Raw genomic sequence first — 20131 nt, 5'->3', positions numbered from 1 at the left:
AGAAAAACTCGACTCTAATCCGACAGATTACGACATGGAGCACATTTAAAGATCTATGCTCAGGCAATACGTGCGGCAAAGAAGCAGTTCTTTTCTGCCCATATTGCCTCTGCGAGTTCACATCCAGCGGAGTTGTTCAGGGTTGTGAGGGGACTAGTATCTGCCCCCTCTCCCTTGAACCAGAATTTGGAAGCATCAGTTACCTGCTGTGGTGTGTTTAATGAATTTTTCGCAGACAAAATCTTTCGGATTCGGGCCGACGTAGATGGAGACTCCACAATTAATTTGATGTCTGAACTGGGGGTGTCCAGCAACTCCTCTTATACGATTCGACTGGATCAATTTCAGTTTGTGACTCCTGATGATGTAGACAAGCTGCTTGGAGCGGTGAGGCCTACCACTTGTCCTCTTGATCCTTGTCCAACATGGCTTGTTCTATCTAGCAGGGAGGCTGTTGTAGGCGGCCTGGTAGAAATCATAAATGCTTCTCTGAGGGAGGGCAGGATGCCTCCTTGTCTTAAGGAGACAATTATTAGACCTCTTCTAAAGAAGCCTGCATTAGATCCCTCAGAGTTGAGCAATTATAGGCCTGTTTCCAATTTCCCATGGCTGGGCAAGGTAATTGAGAGGGTGGTGGCCTCTCAGCTCCAGGTGGTCTTGGAGGAAACTGATTATTTGGACCCATTTCAAACTGGTTTTCGAGCTGGCTATGGGGTGGAGACTGCCTTGGTCAGCCTGATGGATGATCTCCAATTGGCAATTGACAGAGGAAGTGTGACTCTGTTGGTCCTCTTGGATCTCTCGGCGGCTTTCGATACTATTGACCATAGTATCCTTCTGGAACGACTGAGGGTGTTGGGGGTGGGAGGCACTGTTTTACAGTGGTTCCGCTCCTACCTCTTGGACAGATTCCAGATGGTGTAGATTGGAGATTGTTGCTGTTCAAAATCTGAGCTTAAGTATGGTGTTCCTCAAGGCTCCGTACTCTCTCCAATGCTTTTTAACATCTACATGAAACCGCTGGGAGAGATCATCAGGGGATTTGGAGCTGGGTGTTACCAGTATGCCAATGACACCCAGATCTACTTCTCCATGTCAACTTCTTCAGGAGTTGGCATATCCTCCCTAAATGCCTGCCTGGAAGCAGTAAATGGGCTGGATGAGGGAGAATAAACTGAAGCTGAATCCAGATAAGACGGAGGTACTTATTGTGCGGGGTCGGAACTCTAGAGACGATTTTGATCTGCCTGTTCTGGACGGGGTCACACTTCCGCAAAAGGAACAGGTTCGCAGTCTGGGAGTACTTCTGGATCAACGTCTCTCCTTGGTTTCTCAGGTTGAGGCGGTGGCCAGGGGTGCCTTCTATCAGCTTCGGCTGATACGCCAGGTGCGCCCGTTTCTCGAGATCAGTGACCTCAAAACAGTGGTACATTTGTTGGTAACCTCCAGACTGGACTTCTGTAATGCGCTCTACGTGGGGCTGCCTTTGTACGTAGTCCGGAAACTTCAGTTGGTCCAGAATGCGGCAGCCAGGTTGGTCTCTGGGTCATCTCGGAGAGACCACATTACTCCTTTGTTGATGGAGTTACACTGGCTGCCAGTAGGTTTCCGGGCAAAATACAAAGTGCTAGTTATAACTTATAAAGCCCTAGATGGCTTAGGCCCTGGGTATTTAAGAGAGCGTCTTCTTCACTATGAGGCCCACCGCCCATTGAGGTCACTTGAGGAGGTCCGTCTCCAGTTGCCACCAACTCGTTTGGTGGCTAAACAGAGACGGACCTTCTCGGCTGCTTCCCCGAGATTGTGGAATGCACTCCCTGCTGAGATACGATCCTCCCCATCTCTGGCAATTAAAAAACACACACCTGAAAACACATCTCTTCAACCTGGCTTTCTCAGCTTTTTAAAACTTGTTTTTAAATTCTTCTGATTGTTTAATTGTTGTTTTACAATGTTTTTAATTGTTAATTATTGTTTTTATGCTTTATAATGTTTGTTTTAATTATTAACTGATTTTAATGGTGTTTCAATGTAAACCGCCCTGAGCCTATTGGAAGGGTGGTATAAAAGTTTTAATAATAATAATAATAATAATAATAATAATAATAATAGATTGACTAATGGTCTGACTCAGTATACGGCAGCTTCCTATGTCCCTATAACTCTGACGGAAGTTATTCCTGGAGATTCCCACCCCACTCGATTTGTTCCAATATTTTTCACAACATTAAACTAGTAAAATCTTAAAGATTGCTTTCAACTGTTGCTCACAGGACATGGTTTCCAGACCTCCCCCCTCGTTTGGCTGTCTTCCTCAGAATTTGTTCCAGTTTATCCATGTCCTTCTTAAAGTGCAGGTCCCAGAATTGGACACAGCACTCCAAGTAGACCCTGACTAGTGCAAAAGCGGTGGGGGGGGGCACCTCGTGGTCCAGACGCTCTGCCTGTCAATCCAGCACAAGGCTCAAGAGAGGATGATTAATTATTAATTATTATTGTTATTGTTTACACAGTCAGACAGGTGTTATTGACTGGTTTGTTTTATCCAGACATCGAGTCCTTCCCAAGGACCTGGGATGGCTGAATTTTATCATCAATACTGTTGGTTATTATAGCTATCGTTGCAGAATATAGGCTGTTCCCAGTAAAGCTGCTTTTTGTAATTGGCTGATGGTGATTTCTGTGGCCCCGATGGTGTTGAGGTGCTCTTCAAGGTCTTTTGGGACTGCACCCTGGGCGCCAATGACCACGGGGATTATTTGGGTCTTCTTCTGCCACAGCCTTTCAATTTCAATTGGTAGATCTTTGTATTTGGTGATTTTTTCTATTTCTTTTTCTTCTATTCTGCTATCCCCTGGTATTGCTATGTTGGTTATTTTGACTTGTTTTTCTTTCTTCTCGACTACAGTTATATCTGGTGTATTGTGTGGCAGATGTTTGTCTGTTTGTAGTCGGAAGTCCCATAATATTTTTACATCTTCATTTTCTTCAACTTTTTCAATTTTATGGTCCCACCAATGTTTGGCTACAGGTAGCTTGTATTTTTTGCAGATGTTCCAGTGTATCATCCCTGCTACCTTGTCATGCCTTTGTTTGTAGTCAGTCTGTGCAATCTTCTTACAACAGCTGATCAGGTGGTCCACTGTTTCATCTGCTTCTTTACAAAGGCTGCACTTGCTGTTTGTTGTGGATTTTTCGACTTTTGCTCTTATTGCATTTGTTCTTAGTGCCTGTTCTTGTGCAGTCAGTATTAAACCCTCTGTTTCTTTCTTCAAGTTGCCATTCTTAAGCCATTGCTAGGTCTTGGTGATGTCTGATTTTCCACTTATATTGTGCATATTTTGACCATGCAGGGGCTTATTTTTCCATTTTTCTGCTCGGTTCTTGACTTGTTCTTTCATGTAGGCCTGCTTTGTTTCATTGGTGTTGAATAGTTTCTCGTTATTGACCATTTGAAGTGCATCTTCTTAACTGTCCTTTATATGTTCTTCAAGGCCTCTTTTCTCTACTGTTTGATGGACTTGCAGCATTCCTCTTCCACCTGAGCGCGAGGGAGGTAGAGCCTATCTACATCACTGTGGGGGTGCAGAGCATGATTGATGGTCATTATTTTCCTGGTCCTGCGATCTAGCATCTCTAGCTCTGCCTGAGTCCAGTCTATTATTCCTGCAGTGTATCTGATAATAGGTATAGCCCAGGTGTTTATGGCTTGTATGGTGTTCCCGCCATTGAGTTTGGACTTTTTCTAACTCTCCTGATGTATTCACTTCCAATTTTTCTTTTAACTTCAGTGTGTGCGATGTTATCAGTCTGGAGAATGCCCAAGTATTTGTAATGTTCTTTCTCTTCCAGGTTCTTGATGTTGCTTCCATTGGGCAGTTCTATTCCTTCTGTTTTTGTTATTTTTCCTCTGTTCATTATTAATGCAGCACACTTGTCTAGTCCAAACTCCACTGATATATTGCTACTGAATATACGGACAGTGTTTAGCAGTGATTCAATTTCTGATTGGACTTTTAATACAACTTCAGATCGTCCATGAAGAGCAGATGGTTTATCTTACTTGATGTTTTAGATGTTTGGTATCCGAGGCCTGTTCTGTTTAGTATTTGTGAAAATGAAGTCATGGCGATGATGATGATGATGATGATGATGATGATGATTTAACAGATTTGTATACCACCCCAAACTCACAGCTCTGGCCCATTGCTCAGTTCTGCCTGTCACCCAAATCTGTGACCTGAAGCAGCTGCCTCTCTCTCTTGTCTCAGTACAGGAGGGGATCCAGCCTATGGCCAAGCTCTTGAGAGTCAGTGCTTGACAGCTCCAGCTGGCAGCTCCAAAGCAGATGGTTTATTTTGGCCCAGAGCAAAGGACTCCCACAGACTCCCTCTCCTATAAACACAAGGGGGCCCCGATGGCTAAGGCGTGCCAAAGCCAACTGTGTGATGGAGCACAGGCCAGAGAGAGCGAGGGAGCGCACATGCAAACAAGCTCCTGTTGGGACACTGGACTGGGCAAGCAAACCAATACCATAAAGAGAAGCCACACAGGGTTCTGCCTGGCTTCCAACCCCGGTTTAGTTCAGCTTGAAGAATCTAGTTCATTGCATCATTACCATTTGCAGAGCTCAGAGATTTAACCCCCCACTTAAAACAAAGAGGACTAATAACCCTCCATAAAATAAAACCAGGAAGCCGAGGAGAGCAAATGCTGCCTCAGATATTGACCAGCAGGCCCTGGCATTGGTAATTCATGCCCTGTTGTCATCTCTTGTTTGAATTACTGCAATGCTCTCTGCCTGGGGCTGCCTTTGAAGATGACCCGGAAGCTTCAGCTGGTCCAGAATGTAGCTGCCCACCTGCTTATGGGCTCTAGAAGATATTGTAGTGTGACTCCTCTCTTGCAGTCGCTGCCCTGGTTACCTATTTGCTTCCAGGTCCAATTCAAAGTGCCGGTTCTCACCTTCTGGGCTTAGCACCTGCTTACCTTCAGGACCGCCTCTCCCGGCCAGTCCTGTCCTGTCCGGTGAGATCTTCTCAGGTTGCCCTTCTTTCAGTCCCTGGTCTCAGAGAGGTCCCTAGTGCTGGGGCCCGTGGAAGGGCTTTCTCTGTTGCTGCCCCTTCACTCTGGAATTCTCCCTCCCCCCCAGATTCGGTCTGCCTCCTCCCTTTCAGCCTTTAAAACCTTACTGAAGACATTTGTTTTCCACCAGGCATTTGTCCTTTAAATTTCATTTCATTTCATTTTAAAATCTCAAATGCTGTTCTTGTTTGCACACCACCACCCTGGGTCTGTGGATTGGGCGGCATTTCAAATCTTTCAATCAATCAATCAATCAGTATTGAGCTTTTGAAAGTGGGTCGAGCTGTCCAGAACACGTCTTGGACCAGAGCGTCCACTCTCTGGCTCATGGTGTTGGTGCTGCCTGTAAAACGTCTCCCTGCCCCTAGAGCAGGAGTGGTTTGTCCTCAGGAACCAGGGAGGCCCCAGGCGAGGCAGAGCTGCCTCTGGTTCCTGGCGGCTCCGGGTCCTCCTCTCTCTCCAGCCTCGCCTGAGAGCCGTGCTGCCTGCAGGCTGGCCAGTCACAGCTCTACCTGACTAATGGCCGCCTGCCTGCAGACAGCACAGCTTTTGGGCATGGCGGGAGAGCAGCAACCATTGCGCCCCACCCCCAGCTTCTTAGGACACGCTGTCCTGGAGAGGATGAAGCCTCTGCTGTTCCGTGAGGGCTGCTCTCTCTCTCTCTCTCTCTCTCTCGGGCTGTTCTTTCCAGTGACCTGTGAAGGATCAGGGGAAATGAAATGGGAGGGGAAGCTGTGTCGAAAGAGGCCAGCAGACTCCACAGATTCAACATGGAATAAACAAAGGCCTGAGCTTGCCTTTTATAGAGTCAAGCTGCCTGAGGCTGGAGAAAGATCGCAGGCCCTGGCCAAGCAACGACGACGTTGGCAAGGCAGCGTTCCAAAGCAGGTGGAGCTCCATTCCCAGCACAAGTTGAGGAAGGGGCGGAGAGAGAGAAGGATGAAGGCCCGTTCAAGGAGGAGAGCTGGTTCTGGGGGAGCAAGCATGACTTGTCCCCTTTGCTAAGCAGAGTCTGCCCTGGTTTGCATTTGAATGGGAGACTACATGTGTGAGCACTGTAAGATCCCCACCCCATAGGGGATGGGGCTGCTCGGGGAAGAGCATCTGCATGTTCCGAGTTCCCTCCCTGGCAGCATCTCCAAGATAGGGCTGAGCAAGATTCCTGCCTGCAACCTTGGAGGAGCCGCTGCCAGTCTGGGTTGACAATACTGAGCTAGAGGGACCAAGGGCCTGACTCAGTAGATGGCAGCTTCCTGTGGTCCTGTGAGCAGCTTTCCTGGGGCTGCTGCCACGGAAAAGAGCTGGGAGTGAGCACAGGGCCTGCTGGTGTGCGCTTGGGCCTGCTTTTAAGTTGCCCACCAAACGACATTGTGCAGAGTCTTAGCACGCCGAGTCACTACTTCAGAACGTGCTTTGCCTTCCGAGGAGACCTCCGTCCTGCCGCAGCGACTGGCAACATCCTTGCACAGATCCCACTGTGGCAAGGGAGACTTTATGGCCAGGGGGACCGGGACCGATAGCCACCGTCACCCTGGGAGTTTGGTCTGCTGAAAGGCAACACGTAGCCACCGCAAAGAAACCCAGACCCAAATCAGCCACTGCAAATGGAAAGGCTCCTCCCTGGGACACCGAGTGGTGCCCGGAGCTCTCCGCAGCGCTTGGCTTGGATCCGGCCACAGCGCCCCCTCCCATGGTCTCTCTTCCCAGCAGCTCCCACCTCCGCTCACCAGATGTTGCTGGGAAGCAGCTGGACACCAGAAGTGGCAAGACCAGAGCGAGGCAAGCCTGTAGGGAACGCCGCTCCTGCAATGCATGCTGGCCCCAAAGGAGACCCGCGGAAGAAAAGAAAGCAGAGAACAAGCGCTTTGATCCGTGCTCCACCCTAAGTGGCGCGGCGGGGAACTGCTTGACTAACAAGCAGAAGACTGCCGGTTTGAATCCCTGCTGGTACTATATCGCTGGGCAGCAGCCATATAGGAAGGTGCTGAAAGGCACCCTCACACACTGCACGGGAGGAGGCAATGGTCAGCCCCTCCTGTATCCTACCATAGACCACCACAGGGCTCTGTGGGCGCCAGGAGTCAAAATCGATTTGACAGCACACTTTACTTGCTTTACACTGCTGAATACAATTTAAAAAATGAAACCATTAAATGTTAATTTGAAGAGACTGGAAAGGGATTTCTGCATGTTGGGTTGGGGGGAAAAGCCCCAGGGATTCTTGTGAAAGCCTGTGGGCTTGATTTCTTCTCAGGAAAAGGGTAACTGTCCCTTTAAAAATCCAACTGGCTGATTCTGGAAGATTGAAAGCAGATCCCCCACAAATGTATGTCTCTGCTGCAGTTCTGGAATGCATGTAGGAGGCAAACCTTATTCTGCAATCCCAGATGGGTCTCCAGAGCAAAACCACCAAATATGGAGTTGCTGGGGGGCTGGGGGGGGCGGTTCCCACAGGCCCACAAGGAGCCTGGTGGCCACTGAAGGAGCTGGTACTGAGCTCCCTCCTCAGCACTCGCGGAACAGACGGCAGCCCGGCCAGTCGCTCACACTGTGTTTTTCAAGCAAGGAGGAAATTCAGGAGACCCACCAGAGTCAGGCCAGGCGATCAAGTTCGGGGCAGTTTTTCCTGCCACCCAGAATAGTGATGGCCACCGGCAGGCAGAGTTTGGGAGTCTTTAAGGACTGCAGCAGCAGGGGAGACGGACAGCCGCCCTGCCCTTTCGGGGAGAGATGGCCAAGCACAAAAGGAAGTGAGACATGCACACACTGGCAGATGGAGCCAGTCTCCAGAGGTGGTGTGGTCTAATGGTTACAGTGTTAGCCTAGGACTGGGGAGATCTGGGTTCAAATCCTGAGTCAGGCATGGACCTCATTGGGTGACCCTGGGACAGGTGCTCCACCTCACAAGGAGTGGCTGCGACAAAGAAAATAGGGGTGGGGGGAGAGGAAAGTACTACACCCCAAGCTCTTTGGAGGCAACCGGGGAGGGCAAACACACAACAGACACTACAACCACGTTTTTTGCCCTCTTCCATAACACTAGATCTCAGACTCGCCCACTGAAATTGACAGGCAGGGTTAGGACAGACGAAGGAAAGTCCCCCTTTGTGCTCTACCGTCTTAGTTTAGAGTCGGGTGCTCAGGCTTGGTTGCCCCACATGTTGTGGGACTCCTCATCCCCAGCCATGAGTGACACACACAGAATGGGTGGTGCTACACAGCACAACCGACACCCACCCACCTATCCAGAATTATACTTTGACACCGGGACCAGACATTCCTTCCTTTGCAAGGGCCCCCAACCTGCAGGCCAACAGATGCTAACTACATTGAAGGAATGCCATGCCTCTTCAGCGGCCCAAAGAGAACGCCACACATTTTTGGAATTCCTGCCCCCTCCAGGCAACCAACTGGCAATGCATTAGTTTTGCCGAACTGCTCAGCTGTTCAGGTTGGGAGCAAGACATGTGAGGAATCCACCTTCTCTTGGTTTCGGTTTGCTCTTCTTTGATCACCCGGGGTGGCTTTATCAACAAAGAAACCAGATCGCCTTTCCCGTTGGGTGGGGCCTGCAGAAGAGCTGCTCTTCTCTCTGCAATGCCCGCCCCCGCCGGGTCTTGAAGGCCAAGGAGGCGCTCTCATTTCACGGGAGCATCTGACCACTCTGTGCCTCTGGAGAGGTCTTGTTCCCTAGCCAAGGTCTGGAGGGAAAATGATGCCCTTCGTATTTTTATGGTTTACGCAGTAGAAGATAATGAACAGCTTGCAATTCCATCGCAGTCTGCTTTGGCTTTCTGTGTCCGATGAAACTGTATTATTTTTGGCTACTTCCGGCCACTGCATTTCCCAATACTTTTTTAGAACGAAGAGAATGGAATCTGCCTTTAGTACAAGCGTGCTTTTAAAAGTAAAAGCTTCACTTGGGAATTCCTTTGTTGGAACAGCCTGTATGCCCCGCAAGTCCTCAGTTGGACTTTGCATTTGCATAAGTTTCAACATGGTGCCTTGCCAGCAATCCTCACAGCAGACCTGCAAGGGAGGTCAGCAGCATTCTCATCCCCACCTTGCAGCTGGGGGAGCTGACTGAGGCGGTGATGGAGGGGCTTGCCTATGGCCACCTAGTGGATCCCTGGCAGGCGGGAGATTCGAACTGGGGGCTCCTGAGTAGCTCAGTCTCTTAGCCACGACACTACACCACCTACATAAGAACAGCCCTGCTGTACTGTTGGGCACGTAATATTGTGCATCAGATGTCCTTTTGCAAACTATATAGGACAGACAGATCTATTTTTAAGACGGGATGGTCACAGATTTGACATTCAGAAGAAGAACACCAAGGAACTCATCAGCGAACATTGTAATCTCCAGGGACATGGTGCCAATTCTCATGGCTCCCTCTTTGCATCTGCTGAAGTGGGCTGTGAAAAATGAAAGCGAGTGCTCTTAACAATTAAAAAACCAACAACCTACAGTTCGTCTCTAAGTGCTACCTGGTTTTCTGCTTATAGACCAAGACAGCACAACTTCAGCCGTCCAGTTGTCGTTGGGTTGCAAATCCCATCTTCCCTTACTGATCACTGCGACTGGGGATCATGGGAGTTGTGGTCCCACAGCTGGACAGCCAAAGTTGTGCAGCCCTGATTTAGACAAAGGGTTCCCAATCTTGGATCTCCCAATGTTGATGGACTACAACTCCTATTGCTACAATGGCCAAACATCTGGGGACTCAAGGTTGGGGACCCTTGCCTTAGGGGGCTCTGCCCCGTGTGAGGTCATTAGGCTTGCCCACTCTCTGTTACACATCTGGAAGTCGCCTGGGGCCACCCCAGAGCAAACCGACCTGCAGGGTAGCTCGCGGAAGCAGAAGGAGACTGCGGGAGGCGAAAGGGCTTGTTCCTTCAAAAGGTTTATTTTGGATAAATACAAAACAGTTTCATGGGGCAGATAAACAGCATACATACAGTGCGACTTCAAGACTGAACCGGCTCCCCTCTCACTTCTCACCAGCAGGAGCAGCTGCCCACCCAGGCACCCCCCCCTCCATGTCAGGACGCCTTGACGCCACCGTCTGTGAGTATCCAGACATTCTTCGGCTGCCGTGTCAACATGATCAACGTTAAGAGTTTGGTAACGTCCGCAGCGTTTCGCTGCAGAACAGAAAGCGTCCGTGTTACCAGCAGCCCTGATCGTTCGCAATGGGGCAAGTTCTTACTCTCCCAGGAGGTCCGGGAAGTTGCATTTGGGTAAAATCTCCATCCTTCACTGGAAGCTAGGCTCTGCCCAGGAGAGCACAAAGAGGCAAAGGTGCCGAACGCCTCTTTACAGAGGGTGGAAGTTTAACCCACTGCAAAAACGTCGTGGCAAAAGACGGCGCCATCTGGAAAGCTTTTGCGCGGCCTTCCACAGTGGAGAAGCTTCAAGTCCATTTCAGTTTCTCTTTAGAGCTGCAGGCGATGAAAATGCAAAGGACTTTTCACGCTCTTGGTCAGTGCTGTCTCTTTGCGGGCTGGTCCAAGACATTCCGGGGCTGGAAGCAGAAAACTCGCACGCCTACCACATGCTATTTCATGCGGGGCACAATGTAACAGCATGAACAGGGCAGTCAGACTTGCAGAATGTGAGAGCTGGGAGGGACCTCAGAGGCCTTCGAGTCCAACAGGAAACTGCATGAGGCAGAGTGTTCCACAGTAGAACAGCTCTTGCAGTTAGGAAATACCACTGAATGTCTAGCCTGAATCTGCCTCCTTTTACGTTTGAGTCCTACCTTTAGGAGCAACAGAAAGGAAGTCTGCTCCTCCTGTGTGTTTCATTTGTAGCCGACTTTCCTTAAGGAAAACAAGCTTATGAGATCACCTGTGTATGTGTGTCCCTGTGTGTATGAGCTGGCTTGATTCGACTCATGGGTCGAATCGAACTGGCCCTGGGTCTAAGAACCGGTTCGGGGATATACTAGTAAAGGGGAATTCGGTGAGAATTCCCCTTTACAAGTAAAGGGGGCCTACCCTCTCCTGAAGGCTGGTGGTGGGCGGGTGGGGGGGGAAGAAAGGATACTGTGTACCTCAGCAGAGGCCGCTGAACAAATGGCAGAGGTGACGGAGACAGCAGTGGTGGCTGGAGGTGATGGTGGGGGCTCCTCCAAGCTGCCCGCTGCCCTCCGGACAGTAGCTCCCTGCCAGCCTTCTGTAGGCCTGGGCCACAACTGCCCGGGCCAGTTGTAGCCCAGTTCGGGCCTCGACACACGCAGATTGGGCCGGATTTGTACCGAACCGGCAAAACCGGTTCCGTGCCCACCTCTACCCATGTGTCTGTGTCCCTATCAACTTCGCAATGCCTGGACTGATTTGAACCACATTTGGTTCAGTTGTAGGGACATATAGGGACACCTCAGCAGCAAAGTTTGTGACAATGTCACCCATCCCGATTCAAGAAGGTGGGCGGTGAATGAGGCTCAAGTGGGCTAACGTGTGAAGATGGCAATTATCACTTTAGATGATAGTGGAAGTAGGCAGATTAGTTCTTACCAGAACATCTGCTTAGATATTGTCAGGCTGTTTTTGTAATTATCAGTGGTTGTGCAATAAAGGTGTAACCGAAGCTCCTCCTCTGTGAGAGCCCTTCTGAGATCTGGAGACGGCTCTCATCTCCTCCCCTTAGTTTCCTCTTCTCCCGGCTAAACACCCCCAGCCGTTTCAACCATTCCTTACAGGTTGGTCTCCAGACCCTGACCGTCTTGGTTGCCTTCCTCTGAACTTATGCCAGTTGTGCACATATCTCGTTCATTCCAAAGTGGTGTGCACAGGAGGAATTCCTGACAGACTGTTCCCTGTGTGTGTGTGTGGAGGGCCCTTTGGGTTTCCTGCTTCCAGCCCTCAAATGTGCTCATTGGCCCTGCATGTTGATGACAGAGAGATAAAAAGCTAACCTTGCATTTTCTGGCATTTCAATTTTACTGCACTGAGGAACACTGACCAAAAAAGAGCAACAATATTTTCCAGGAAAGATCAGTCATATACATCAAAAAGAAAAATGCCATTTCATAACATTCACCCCCCAGATAAAGATTTATTTCTTGCTGTGGTTCATGGGACAGACCATGGCTGGGTCCACATTAAGCACCTGGTTACACATTCATTCTGCCTGCTACAAAGTATTATGGGATTTCCCATCTACACAGTCGCAATCCAATAGGTGGGTGGGTGGACACAGCTGGGTTTGGATGCTGGCCACGATCCCATGGCAGTACAGAAAACCTGCAGGATGTAGTGCTGGCTGAATCCAGCTTCCTGAGAATGTCAGCTTTCGCATTTAAAGAGGTTTCATGTTTCTAGCCCTTAAGGCTGCAGAGATATGTGTGAGAGCAGAAGGTCTGCTGCATCTCAGAAGTCAGAAAAGTGATTTTCAATGGCTGGGGAGTGAAAGAAGAGTTCCCAGACGCTCCCCCGATTAGGAGAAGGAAAAGAAACGATGCAGAATATTAACCACTGCAGAATAAATCAGGCACACTGACCTCTTTTGCAGAACCCACATGAAGTAAATGTGCCTAATATACTCCATAGCATTTGCCAAATTTGGTTCTCTCTGCATGGACATTTTGGTTGTTTTCTCCCCCAGAGTGGACACACTCTTCAGAGGAGTCCGAATCTACTGGTGCCCCAAAGGCCTCCCCAACATTTTGACATTTGCCAAGCATCTGCATCAACGAGACAAAGACTTATAAACAATTTGCAGGTGCGGTGACATTTATTTGCCACTGGAAAGCTAATTGCTGACTATGTCTTTTATGCAAGGTAGTAAATAGATGAATTAGCCACGCAGCACCAAAAAGGATAGCCTGGTCCAGAGGTGGCCACTCTGAGGCCCGACAGCTCTCGCTGGACTACAGCTCCCAATAAATGGCAGCTGGGGATGATGGGAGTTGTAGTCCAACAGCAGCTGGAGGAGCCTCAGGTTGGCAAAGCCTGGGCCAGCCTTACAGCAGCGGTGGGCAACCCCCCCCGGTCTGGACCGGACCAGGCCTGACCACAGGCCAAATGCACCCCTCTCCACTCCCTGCCGCTCAGCCACTTGGCCGGGCCCTGGAGAACAGCATCTGCGGCTGAAGCCCAACCCACACCATGCAGCTGATGAGGCAGTGAATCCGCTCTTGGGCAGCACCGCTGTGGGCTACAAGGGGGGAATTGCAAGTATTAAAAAAGCCCTGCACATAAAACAGAAGGATTTCGTTTTATGGGGAAGAGTCCAGAGCAGGAGTGGGCAACCTTGGTGGTTGGGGAAGATGGGAGTTGTAGTTCAGGAACAGCTGGAGAGCCAAGGGTGCCCAAGGTTGTCTAAAGCCCAGGCTGCTCCCTGAGAGAGAGAGAGGGAGGGAGGGAGGTGGGCCATACAAGACCATCATTTTTCACACAGCGCATAATTAATCTATGGAATTCTCTGCCACAGGAAGTGGTGATGGCCACTACTTGGACAGCTTGAAGAGGGCCTAGATAAATTCACGGAGGACCTTGTGGATCAACGGCTACTAGTCCGGTGGCCCTAGGCCACCTCCAGTCTCAGAAGCAGGATGCTTCTGAATCCCAGTGGCAGGGAAGCAACAGCAGGCGAGAGAGGGCATGCCCTCCCCTCTTGCCTATGGGCTTCTCAGAGGGTCTGAGATGCTGGATAAGTTAGGCCTTGGGCCTAATCCAGCAGGGCTGTTCTGACATTCTTCATACCCTTTATTTTCGGCTCGGCTCTCAGACTCCCCAGCAGTTCCCCACTCTTCAAGAGCTTCCCCACATCTTCCGAACAAGCACGGCTGCCTGAAATGCCCCCCACGGCTTAAACGACCCCGTCCAAAGGAGCTGAACTAGGAGATGAGGAATGTGACTGGCTCAGCTTGGTCAAGGGGATGGAAACTTCGGAAGCTGGCGCTCAGGAGGGCTCGGAGAACCATTGGTTCCTCCCTGCAGGCTGATGGGGAGGTTTGCTACAAGGGCGTCTGTGACAGTCTGAGCATGTTGGGTAATTACAATGGTTTGGGCTAAAAATGATTACTCAGTCCCCTCATTTCCAGTTATGCATCACACATGTCAGAGTCTGCCCTTCGTTTTGTATGAGAAACCCCACAATATAATTCTACATGTCTGAGGATTTCTGCCACATGGAAGGAAAAACACTTCAGCAGCTTTGGACTGGCGTCTTCTCAGATATTTTGTTTTCCGGAGTGCTGACCTTTAGATAGCACTGCAGCAATTATGTCCTGGAAAAGTAGTCCAGGCATTTTCCTTTGCAGTTCACAAAAGCAGCCTCTTGTTTTCCTTGCAAAAGTTGAACATTGCTAAAGGGAGAGAACCAAGTCACAGAAAAAGACTAAATAGGGACAAATGTTCCCAGTCTTCTTGGACCTTTATTGCAACCCAGATGCTAGCCCATGCAAAGTCAGCTCGTCTGCCCCGTGAACCCACGTGGTGTCTTGGGGAGAGGAGAGCTGGTCTTGAGGTAGCAAGCATGGCTTGTCCCCTTAGCTAAGCAGGGTTTGCACTGGTTGCATGTGAATGGGAGACTTGATGTGTGAGCACAGGAAGATCTTCCCCTTAAGGGATGGAGCCGCTCTGGGAAGAGCAGAAGGTTCCAAGTTCCCTCCCTGGCAGCATCTCCAAGAGAGGGCTGAGAGAGATTCCTGCCGGCAACCTGGGAGAAGCCGCTGCCAGTCTGTGTAGATAATACTGAGCTAGATGGACCAAGGGTCTGACTCAGTATATGGCATTCCTATGTTGGGGTAGCAATGTTGAGGTGGGGTGCAGCTGCAGCAGGGAATTAGGCCTTAGCATCCTCTGCGATCCTGCAAGAGATCCGTGGTGCACCTTTTGGGGTCTGGTTCTTTATGTTGTTTTGCCAAGTGGTCAACCAATATCTAGGGCCAGACCTTCACAAAACCCCATACTACAAACCAGTCTTCATGAAAACCAGAGAGAAAAGTAATTCCATTTAATGCTGAGACTTATGTTTTGTATCACTGAAGCAAGAAACAACAATGCAATAAATGAAACAGCATTTTCCTTCATGAATCTGCTACCCTGCGTTGCTCTCACGCACCATCTCTCTTTCCTGGGTTATTTAAATCCTCCAAAAAGAATGGCTTCCCTAAATCTTCTACGGGCCAAACCCTTGAACTCTTGAAACACTGTACAAAAAAGTGGCGTGATGTCCGACAATGTGCCGAAATGAATATTTTTAGTGCAAACAGGTACTGAGAAGGTGCCTCCGCTTTCAGAGCGAACCAGCCTTACGACGCTGGAGAGGACGACAAGCCCTCTAATTGAGGCCCACATTCAGACGTCTGGTTTCTCTCAAACGCTACAGCTGCCTCAACCTTGGTCTTGGGGGGAAAAAGATGTAAGGGGGGGGGGGAAGAGAGAGACCTCCCCAGTTCCATTTGGGTAGCTGATCTGAGACGTGAACTTCTCAACACTGGTTTCCTACATATTATACGATCAAAGTCCTTAACACAGGTCAAAGAGAATAATAAATAGATCAAACTTCAGGTTAGGATATAATACTGACTTTATAACCCCTTAGTAAGAAGTGAGGCTCTCTCTCCTGAGATACAGCAATTCAGGGCAGGGCAGGGCAGACCTTTAACACTGTACCATCAGTTGGTTGGCCAACGCACCACGGCTGAAGAACGGAGAGAACAGCCTGCTCACCGATCCTCCTCTCTCACCCCAAACTGAGTCCAGCAAGTGCTCGATAAAGTTTCCCTGCAGCGAATGCCTCTTCAGCTCATGGTTTTCTACAACAAACACCTCTGCCGCCTAGCCTTCATCTTCCCGAAGTTCGGTAGGGAGAAATTTATACTGCTGTTGGCGGATCTGGGCCAGCTTCTTCCTTGCTTCTTCCAGCTCCCTTTCCTTCTTCAGCATTTCCTCCTGTGCAGCAATGATCTGGAAAAACAAGATGTGTAAACAGATGGTGCTGTATGTGCCCATAAACAAGAACAAAATAAATATGGGGCGGGGGGGGGACCTCACCTATCCTTTATGGAGCCGCTGCCCACTTTGCTTTTTAACAGAGGTAAAGTTGTGCCATCGAGACAGTGTCTACTCCTGGCGCCCACAGAGCCTTCCTGTGGTTGTCTTGGGTAGAATCCAGGAGGGGTTGACCATTGCCTCCTCCCACGCAGTATGAGATGATGCCTTTCTGCATCTTCCTATATGGCTGCTGCCTAATATAGGTCTTTCCCATAGTCTGGGGAACAGACCAGCGGGGATTCGAACCAGTTCCCATAATGGTCTACAGAGCAGAAAGAGCAGGAAGATGGTTCCCTGCCCCAAGGGGCTCACAGTTTGAAGAGAAACAGAAGGCAAGACACTTGTGCAGCCACGGAGGGGCTGAACAGGGACAGCTGCTCTTCCCTGCTAAATATCAGAGAACCGTGACTTGAAAAAGTGTACTTTTGCCCAGTTAGCGGGGGTCAGCAGTGTCATAAGGGTGCCCCTGAGTTCACCCCTAAAAGCATCAGCCCTGCCTCTCCGAAAAAGGGCAAGTCCCTCCAGCAGTGGGCTATGACCTCCACAGTCTGGTCCAGAGGGTGTTCCCACGGCACCCTTCCAGACTGGGCACAAACTCACTGAGCATCATGTCTGAGAAAAGACTTCCTCTCGTGCCAGCTGGTCTCCTCAAGGGAAAAGCCTGCACAGGCAGGGTGGGGGAATCCCCCTTCAGCCATGAGACTTGCTGGGTGACTCTGGGCCAGTCACTTCACTCTCAGCCTAGCCTACTTCACAGGGTTGTTGTGAGGAGAAACTTAAGTATGTAGTACACCGCTCTTGGCTCCTTGCAGGAAAAGCGGGATATAAAATGTAACACCACCACCACCACCACCACCACCGAAATCACCATCAGCCAATTACAAAAAGCAGCTTTACTGGGAACAGCCTATATTCTGCGACGATATCTATAACAACTGACAATAAAATTCAGCCATCCCAGGTCCTTGGGAAGGACTCGATGTCTGGATAAAACAAACCAGTCAATAACACCTGTCTGACTGTGCAAACAATAACAATAGTAATTCTGCTACCAGAAAATCTTTTAACTGGTGATTAACTGCACCACAGGCACCTCTGAAATCTGGTGCTCTGAGGTATGCTGCTTTTGAACACGGAAGTTCCATTTAGCTGCTTGTGGCAAAATTACTGTAGATGGATCTATCCTAGGCGAAACGATTCTCACCCATAGGAAGCTGCCATATATGGTCTATCTAGTTCAGTATTGCCTTCATAGACTGGCAGCAGCTTCTCCAAGATTGCAGGCAGGAGTCTCTCTCAGCCCTATCTTGGAGATGCTGCCAGGGAGGGAATTTGGAACCTTCTGCTCTTCCCAGAGCGGCTCCATCCCCTGAGGGGAAGATCTTCCAGTGCTCACACATCAAGTCTCCCATTCACATGCAACCAGGGCGGACCCTGCTTAGCTAAGGGGACCAGTCATGCTTGCTGCCACCAGACCAGCTCTCCTCTCACTCACCTGGGCAATGCCTCCCACAAACTTGGTTTTGACCACCACGTCGTCGTCGTCCGCCTTTCCAAATGCTGCCTTCTGAGCTGCTCTGACTAGGTTGTCCGAGGCGCGCTTGACAGCATTGCCTGCAGCCTGCAGAGAGGGAACGAACCGCTATTCATAAAAGCTCTCCAGATGTGGAGTGGAATCAGAGCCTCCTTCATTAGAAAAAAGCCCCTGGACAGCTGAAGAGGGCAACCAAAATGATCAGGGGCCCCTGGAGCACATTCCTTATGAGGCTAGGTTACAGCATCTGGGGCTCTTTCCCTTGGAAATGAGGCGACTAAGGGGAGACATGATCAGGGTGTATAAAATTATGCTTGGAGTGGAGAGGGTGGACAGAGAGAAATTTCTTACACACAACACTAGAACCCGGGTCATCCCATGAAACTGAAGGTTGGGATGTTTAGGACCGACAAGAGGAGATACTTTTTCACACAGTGCATAATTAATCTATGGAATTCTTTGCCATGAGTTGTGGTGATGGCCACCAGCTTGGATGGCTTTAAAAGGGGCTTAGACAAATTCATGGAGGACAGGTCCATCAATGGCTACTAGTCTGCTGGCTATAGGCCTCAGAGGCAAGATGCTGCTAAATACCAGTTGTGCAGGGGAGCCAGGGCATGCACATACCTCTTGCCTGTGGGCCACTGTGTGAAACAGGATGCTGGACTAGATGGGCCTCCTTGGGCCTGATCCAGCAGGGCAGTTCTGATGTTCTTAAGAGGGGCTGAGACAAATGCATGAAGGACAGGTCTATCAATAGCTATAGGCTACCTCCAGCCTCCAAATCTCAGATGCCTCCAAATCTCAGTTGCAGGGGAGCAACCACAGAAGAGAGGGCCTGCCCTTGTCTCTTGCCTGTGGGCTTCTCAGAGGCATCTGGTGGGCCACTGCGGGAAAGAGGATGCTGGACTAGAGAGGCCTCCTTGGGCCCGACCCAGCAGGGCTGTTTTCAGGTTTACTTTGCTACCTCTTCGCAAGATGGGCCAGTTCTGGAAAAGAGGCGAGGTTCAAGGCGGGCATTCTCACCTGCAGCCTCCTCATGGCCTCCGAGTCTTGATCGGCCTTCACTTTACAAGCCACGAGCAACTGCGCCGTCGAAGCCGCCACTTGCTTGGCGGAGGAGATGAGCTTTTCCTCGCTGGCGTGGCCTTGGACAGAAGCGTTGGCGGCCTCACACAGGTTGCTGGTGGCCGCCGCGACCATGCGAGCCTGGAAGGGGAAGCCACAGAGCGTCAGGAGCTGCCTTCCTGCCCAGTCAGGCCTTGCCCGAGAAAACCTAAAGTGGTTGCTAACACTTGGGACACAATCCAGGGGGAGGTTCTCCTGCACATGCAACGCTGCAGTGAGCAGGCGTTCATGATCATTCCTGATCATTCCCATGGGGCATGCATGCACCAGGCAACCTCCCACTGCACTGCACCCATGGGCCAAACCCAGCTCCCTCCTGACCACCCTGAGTGACCGCATAGGAAGGCTGGAGTAACTCAGTGGCAGAGTATCTGCTTGGCATGCAGAAGATCCTAGGTACAATCCTGGGTAGCATCTCTGGGTAGGGCTGGGAAGGACCCCTGGCTGAAGTCTTGGAGAGCTGCTGCCAGCCAGGGTAGACAACTCTGAGAGAGATGGACCAAGGGTCTGACTCAGTAGAAGGCAGCTTCCTGGGTCCCTATGGTGGCCCCAGTGCAGTCTCACCTTGGCCCCAGAGTTCCCTTAACTAGAGAAGTTGGACCTGACCCTGGAAACTCCTGTTTGCAAGATATATGCATCCTACCACTGGGCTGTGAGCACTGAGAGAACGTCGATTTGGTCAGGGGTGGGGGCTTGGGGGCACTTCAGAAAGGCAAGGGAGGAAACCAGAAGCAACTCACGGCAGAAATCAGTCCCTGAGACCACTGCCCATCGTCAGCGGCGTTAGCGGGGATCGCTCCAACCTAGAATTACAGTCAGATTCATAAACAGATTTAGAACTGAGTTAATATATCCCTCTGCCAAGGAAATGAAGGGGTGTGGTGTGTGTGTGGTTGATTGAAAGAATCCTGCAAGGCAGGTTAGCCCCTTGGTCTTCAACCAGGCTTGCTTCAAGGCAGGGGTTCTCCAATTGGCACCCCCAGATCTATCTATCTATCTATCTATCTATCTATCTATCTATCCATCTATCTATCTATCTATCATATTTTTACATCGCCCAAAACTTACGTCTCTGGGCGGTTTACAACAAGGTTAAAAGTAAAACATTAATTAAAAACAAAAAATTTAAAAGCAAGACATTTAAAACACAATTTAACATTTTAAAACAATATTCTAAAAACAACATTAAAACAATCAAAACAATATCAGTTTAAAGCCTGGGTGAACAGATGCGTCTTTAGAGACTTTTAAAAAGCTGTCAGAGATGGGGAGGCTCTTCTTTCACTAGGGAGCGCATCCCAAAGCCTCGGGGCAGCAGCGGAGAAGGCCCATCCCTGAGTGGCCACCAGATGAGCTGGTGGCAAATGCAGACGGA

General features: G+C 49.9%; 1 protein-coding gene across 7 annotated transcripts in view; it reads right to left on the bottom strand.

Moving 5' to 3' along the window:
* Positions 1-15036: 15036 nt before the first annotated feature.
* TLN2 (talin 2) overlaps positions 15037-20131 on the bottom strand; it is a 222880-nt gene continuing 217785 nt past the window's right edge. For all 7 annotated transcript variants that reach the window (XM_053272347.1, XM_053272346.1, XM_053272349.1 and 4 more), the window contains 4 exons: positions 19497-19559; positions 18655-18837; positions 17590-17715; positions 15037-16007 (listed from right to left, as the gene is read on the bottom strand). In XM_053272347.1, coding sequence (XP_053128322.1) covers positions 15879-16007; positions 17590-17715; positions 18655-18837; positions 19497-19559 — 501 coding nt within the window. In that variant the 3' untranslated portion in view covers positions 15037-15878. The remainder of the gene's footprint in view (positions 16008-17589; positions 17716-18654; positions 18838-19496; positions 19560-20131) is intronic.

The sequence above is a fragment of the Hemicordylus capensis genome, chromosome 10, assembly GCF_027244095.1.
Source record: "Hemicordylus capensis ecotype Gifberg chromosome 10, rHemCap1.1.pri, whole genome shotgun sequence".
In the NCBI taxonomy this organism is placed as follows: Eukaryota; Metazoa; Chordata; class Lepidosauria; order Squamata; family Cordylidae; genus Hemicordylus; species Hemicordylus capensis.
Note: the sequence above shows the minus strand (reverse complement) of the source record. Positions and strands in the feature narration are given on the sequence as shown.